General features: G+C 44.8%; 1 protein-coding gene across 1 annotated transcript; it reads left to right on the top strand.

Moving 5' to 3' along the window:
* The first annotated feature begins 1,137 nt into the window (after positions 1–1,137).
* On the top strand, positions 1,138–6,160 carry LOC135573280 (homeobox protein DBX2-like). The gene is made up of 4 exons (XM_065022128.1): positions 1,138–1,438; positions 2,859–2,948; positions 5,366–5,550; positions 5,885–6,160. Exons 1-4 carry the CDS (start codon positions 1,138–1,140, stop codon positions 6,158–6,160), a joined length of 852 nt encoding a protein of 283 aa, XP_064878200.1.

A 6,160-nucleotide genomic window follows, 5' to 3' on the forward strand; every position in this document is an offset into this window, starting at 1 on the left:
AGTTTTGATCTCTTACCAAGAGTCTCTCCCTTCCGTCCACACCAGAACCTGGCGTTAACTGCTGTAGATCCTTCACATACAGTACTGTATCAGCTTTGTGCATATTTCTGTCAAGCTGGACGGTAAGTCTTTTTAAAACAGACAGAATCTGGCAATTGGGGGCAGAGTAATTTTCTATCTTAAGCAGGAACCAATAGGCCTGTCAAATATGTGAGTGACAAGCCATAGTGGAGTGGTCCAAATAGTCACTGAAAAGAGGAGGGAAGTGGCTGGAGAATAGCACTTAGGCCATTACTGAGGCAATCTGAAAGAGGTATTAATTGGTTTGAGTTCATGGAGTCAGAAGTTGAATATGAATGACCTGATGAGTCTGACATTTGACTAGAAAACAAAGGGGGGAAAAATGTTCATTTAAATGTCAAGGATATTTCAGTTCTATGTCACACTTGGACAGTATTACACCATCAGAATAATTATACAATTATTGACTTTTGAAAAATGTATTAATGAGAACGCAATGTGCAGAATCACATTCTATGTGGGCATTAGCTTTTTTTCTAGTTGGTCATCGCGCAACAAACTTAACACAAACGGTGACTTAGATCAGACCAAACCAAATACTATTATTGTGCACTGTGTGAACGAAGCTGCAACTATTTAATTGCCTCCATGCCTTTCTATGAGACACAATGGGTGCTCTGAAGGTGGCTGCAGAAAATAGAAAACTATTTACTGCAAGACTGAGAAATACATTTGGTCCACGTTAAACTTTGGCCAGCAGTCCATTGTCTCGGGTGTCTATCATTTAATAGGCAAGTTGACATAATGAATGGAGACGGACACACCTTCTGCCACTCCAGAAGGGACCCAGTCTTATCTGAATTGAGAATCACATTAGAGCCTCTTAGCCAATCACACGGCAGCCCCGGAGCAAACTGCAGACCCTGGAGAAGAGAAGGAGAGCAGAGAAGAAGAGAGTTAGAGAGAACTTTTGTTTTCCTGGGACTTTAATGAAGTTGGCCCTGGTTAGTCTTGGAGGGATTATAGCTCAGACTGGAGTCACTTGTGTTACTTGGCCCTGTGACTGCTGTGCTGTGAGCTGAGTGAGGGTGCTTTCCTTAGGGTCACATGAAGGGGATGATCGCAGGGCAGAAGCAGAGCGGGAAGAAGACCATGAATATGGCGGCAGTTTCACCTACTCACCCAGGCTTCGGGAGATCAGGGAAGAGCTTCCTCATCGACAATCTGCTGCGCTCGGCGGGGCCATCCTCTTCCTCATCCTCGCCCAACTCAGATGGACCAACAGGTGGGTTCTTCAGGGGTCCACTGACCGGCCACCACAGGAGAACCTGGGGCCCTCAGCATGTTGTCTACGAGGGCCAGAGTCAGAACTGTAAACGAGTCAAAGACAGGGTGCTCCCTCCTCGGTCACACTCAGGTAAAAGCCTCATATGATACAAAACATCATGATGAGTATTATGTGTGCTATTCTATCATATTATTGATTGTGAGATCTAGCCTGTAGACATTTGAAACCACACTTGGGGATAATGCACGTTATTTTTATTTCATGCGTTCAGTTCAGATATAATATTTATTTTTATGAACATAATATCAGATCAAAATGTATACACTGTACTGGCTTTTTCTTAATTTGCTTTATTTTTTGTAAATATAATTCTAAAACATTAGAAATTGTATTCATCAAAACGTTTACAGAAGAATGCTCATGTTTAAGATCTATTCTAAGAAATAAGACATAACATAGCACTACACATGTAAAACATTGTATTAGTCACAGTCAAAGTAGAATATTAAAACGGTAATCAACAGTTGAAACAATAACAAAGAAATGTCCCCACCCTTGTTTTGGTAAATAGCTGGGTCTAGGATGGGTCTGGAGAAATGTAACCACCCTTGTTTTGGTAAATAGCTGGGTCTAGGATGGGTCTGGAGAAATGTAACCACCCTTGTTTTGGTAAATAGCTGGGTCTGGGATGGGTCTGGAGAAATGTAACCACCCTTGTTTTGGTAAATAGCTGGGTCTGGGATGGGTCTGGAGAAATGTAACCACCCTTGTTTTTGTAAATAGCTGGGTCTAGGATGGGTCTGGAGAAATGTAACCACCCTTGTTTTGGTAAATAGCTGGGTCTAGGATGGGTCTGGAGAAATGTAACCACCCTTGTTTTGGTAAATAGCTGGGTCTGGGATGGGTCTGGAGAAATGTAACCACCCTTGTTTTGGTAAATAGGTGGGTCTAGGATGGGTCTGGAGAAATGTAACCACCCTTGTTTTGGTAAATAGCTGGGTCTAGGATGGGTCTGGAGAAATGTAACCACTCTCAAATTCCTAGACAGAGCTATGGATGCAAGGATTAACCGTCCATGCTATCAAATCATAGTTTTAACCATTTATTGAGGCTATATAGTGCTTTGTTTACAAAGATTTGACTTAAACAAGCTTATATTTTGTTTTCTGATGGGGTACAACAGTTGAACTAAGCTCATGAGACATATATAATATTCTTCAAGAATCATTGAGCATGTATCATTAATTTATAAGTCCAAAAATGGATGTAGCAAACTACAGATTGCCCCTTTAATGACCGTATAACCAGATGCTGATATGTTCTACCACATTTCATTTCACATTAATTTATTTTTAATACATTTCATTTCCAGACGATAATCATTTGGCTACTCAAAACATGATGTATGTAATTGTTTTTACACTGAGTGGATGGTTTAGCAGAAAAATATACTTCCACCGCAGTTCATTCATGGATTTTCCCCTACCAGCATTTATTCTACATTTACAGTGTAATTTCATGAAACTCCCTCCCTCCCTCCTCTCTACAGGCCTGTTGAGCAGTGTGTTTCTACGAGGCCCTCAGTATCTACTGGCAGCAGTGTGCTGTGGTGGGTCCAGCCCTCCGTCTGTCTTCTCCGGTGAGTGTTTTATGCTTCATCAGCGATGCCTCAGCTCCTCTCTAAGCATTAACAGCAGGGTCTCCCATATTCTCTACGGCTAATTACTGATGCAATGCCAGGGAGCTAATTCTCCACTCAACTCTCTGCACTGCTATTCATGACCATTCACAGCTATTTAGACCCAGAGGGTGGGGTGGGGAGGAGGTTATGGAGCGGTGGGGGGGGTTATGGAGCGGTGGGGGGTTATGGAGCGGTGGGGAGGAGGTTATGGAGCGATGGGGGGTTATGGAGCGGTGGGGGGTTATGGAGCGGTGGTGGTGGTGGGGGTTTATGGAGCGGTGGTGGTGGGGTGGGGGGTTATGGAGCGGTGTGTGGGGGGGGTTATGGAGCGGTGGGGGGGGTTATGGAGCGGTGGGGGGGGTTATGGAGCGGTGGTGGTGGGGGGGGTTATGGAGCGGTGGGTGGGGGGTTATGGAGCGGTGGTGGGGGGTTATGGAGCGGTGGGGGGTTATGGAGCGGTGGTGGTGGGGGGTTATGGAGCGGTGTGGGGGGTTATGGAGCGGTGGGGGGGGCGTAGAGGCCCCATTTGCACTCATATAGATACACACACCGACTCACTCAAATATGCAGAGCTAATAAACATTTTGTCTCGGTCAGATTAGGACTGTAATGATCAATGAGATGCCACTGTAACAGTCTGTTATTGGTCTCTGTGTGACATTTTTATTGCCTCTTAGTGGCATTGAGCTCAGACTCAGCAAAAAGGAACGTTTGGCTGATAGTTGATCCTACTGTGATAATTGGTCCAGTGTGAGGAAACTGTTTATGATCCTTGCCAAAGGAGGGGATTGTTTGTGTTTATAATGAGGCTCTGAAGATGATTTCCTGTAGCTGATTATCTGAAAAATGCACATCAAACCAGAATCTATATCCCCTGGAATATGAATATGAATTAAATTATGTAATTGCATTGGTTGTGAAGTCTGTATTAACCTTTTCATAGGGAAGTCTCATTATGTGGACAATATCGATTTATCCTAACTTCTGTCAGGGTTGTGATGCTAGTTTGCTAAGTCCTGTGACTTCTGACAAGTGAGGCAGCAAATAGCATCCCTCAGTAAATACCCCCTGGTCCCTCTTAGTGGGCTGACACTTTCCCACAGTGCCCAGCAACAGGACAATGCCATGCCCGGCCGTGACCAATCGGCACTTTCACTCCACCATCCACACGCGACCCCGCTGCAATTTTTCCCCGCAGCAATGAATTCTGCGAAGCACAAAAACACAGAAAACACAGCCATTCCTCTGCAGAAAGGGGGCTGTGCCCGGGAACAGCCCACTAACCCTTTGTGTGGCCAAAGAACCCCGTTTCCCGACTCCCTCCTTTCTCCTGTCACCTCACTCTCATTCCTGCCCATTTAAAGTTACCTTAATGGGACATAAAGAACTCAATGAAAGTGACTTTTATAGACTTATTCGAGCTCATCTTCCCATAGAACCGGGCCCATACCTGCAAGAGAAAAGATTTAGTGAGGAGCGCTGAGCCAGCAAGAGTAGTGGCCTTTCAACGAACAGTCTCTTTTGTGGTGGGTCCCTCAGGGTTGTGAGCTCAGACCAAGGGGGCAGACACACACGTAGCCCCCGGGAGTGACCTGTTAATCGTCCGTTTAAGTGGAAGCCATTGAGGCCCAATGGAGGCCTGAGGAGCATGTCTAAACCAGTTACTCGCTCCCCCGAGGTGGTCTGTGTGCAGATTTGTCGTACAGATTAAAAAGGCATTGCTCAATGGTATTTGGTCAATTGTTCCACTTGACTTTTGTTGTGCGTGCACCTGTGAGTGAGGCAGCGTGGGATTGCTCCTCAGAGTTCACCAAATCCCTTTCTCCCCGGTGAAAACGGGTCTCCATTCTCTCTTTAGTCACCCCCATTTTGTTAAATTAGACAGATTGACGCAAGTGGAGAGTAAGCGTGTATAAGATTGGCTACAGTAGATGGGCACAATCCATGTAGATAGTGAGTCAGGAAGTGAGCCATTTAGTGGATGAGTGAGTCTGCCTTTTATCATCAGTATGAGGATATATTCAGTGCTTTGGACTGGACTGGACATGATAAACCAGAATGATGCTGCAGATCATTTCCCCATTTATTATTTGGATGATTTTCTAATTCGGTCTGCTTGATATGGAAATAATACATTTATTTTCTTATTCAAATGCATGCTTGTTATTGACCTTATTTAAGTTAGATCCATTTCCATATTCAATAATTGGTACTTGTCTCTAGTAGTGCAATGTGCCATTGCCTTCCTGCAACAGAGAATATACGTCAATGAAAATGAGTTAACTCATCCATAATCCTGTGCCATTTCCCTTTCAGGTTATTATTAGATGGAATAAAAACATTAATATGAATGATTTTGACCTCTGACCTTCCAGAGGGAGCCAACATTCCCATGTGGTCCCCAGATACGAGCCCCAAATCCCGGCGAGGGATCCTGAGGAGGGCGGTGTTCTCTGAGGAACAGAGGAAGGAGCTGGAGAAAACGTTCAAGAGACAGAAGTACATCAGCAAGACAGACAGGAACAAACTGGCAGCAGATCTCAGCCTGAAGGAGTCTCAGGTAGGATACCATATAACTCCTGTCTAGGTCGGTGCCCATAACAACCTCCTTTAACATCCCATGCTACATTATAGGCCTTCTCATCTCGCCTCTTCATTGCATGCAAACAGATTATTTGGGTGCTCCAGCCTAGATTGAGTAAATATCTAGAGTCACTTCTATTGTAAGTGTTCCTCATCTTAAAATGCTATTACAGTACGGCTTTCACTACTATGATAATTGCAAGTAGATCAAATAGATCATGCTCTCTGCTGTATCATAGACTTAGATTTGACTAAACAAAATTAATGGCACCTCAGTCTGAACCTCTCACTGACCTGTGTGTCTACTGTAGGTGAAGATCTGGTTCCAGAACCGGAGGATGAAGTGGAGGAACTGTAAGGAGAAGGAGGCCCACAGCGGCCGCTCCCCCATGGAAGAGCTCATGTCCCGGGGCTGCAAACAGGAAGAGGAGGCACCAGAGAGCACGGGCACGGCATTAGACAGATCATCATCACAGCAGTGGGACAGGGAAACAGGAGTTACCATAGAGAAAGAGCCATGCAAGAAACGTGTGACTTTGATACAGCCAATGAGTCTGCACAGACACACTATGACCTCTGACCCCTGA

Source organism: Oncorhynchus nerka, linkage group LG9a (genome assembly GCF_034236695.1).
Source record: "Oncorhynchus nerka isolate Pitt River linkage group LG9a, Oner_Uvic_2.0, whole genome shotgun sequence".
Lineage (NCBI taxonomy): Eukaryota > Metazoa > Chordata > Actinopteri > Salmoniformes > Salmonidae > Oncorhynchus > Oncorhynchus nerka.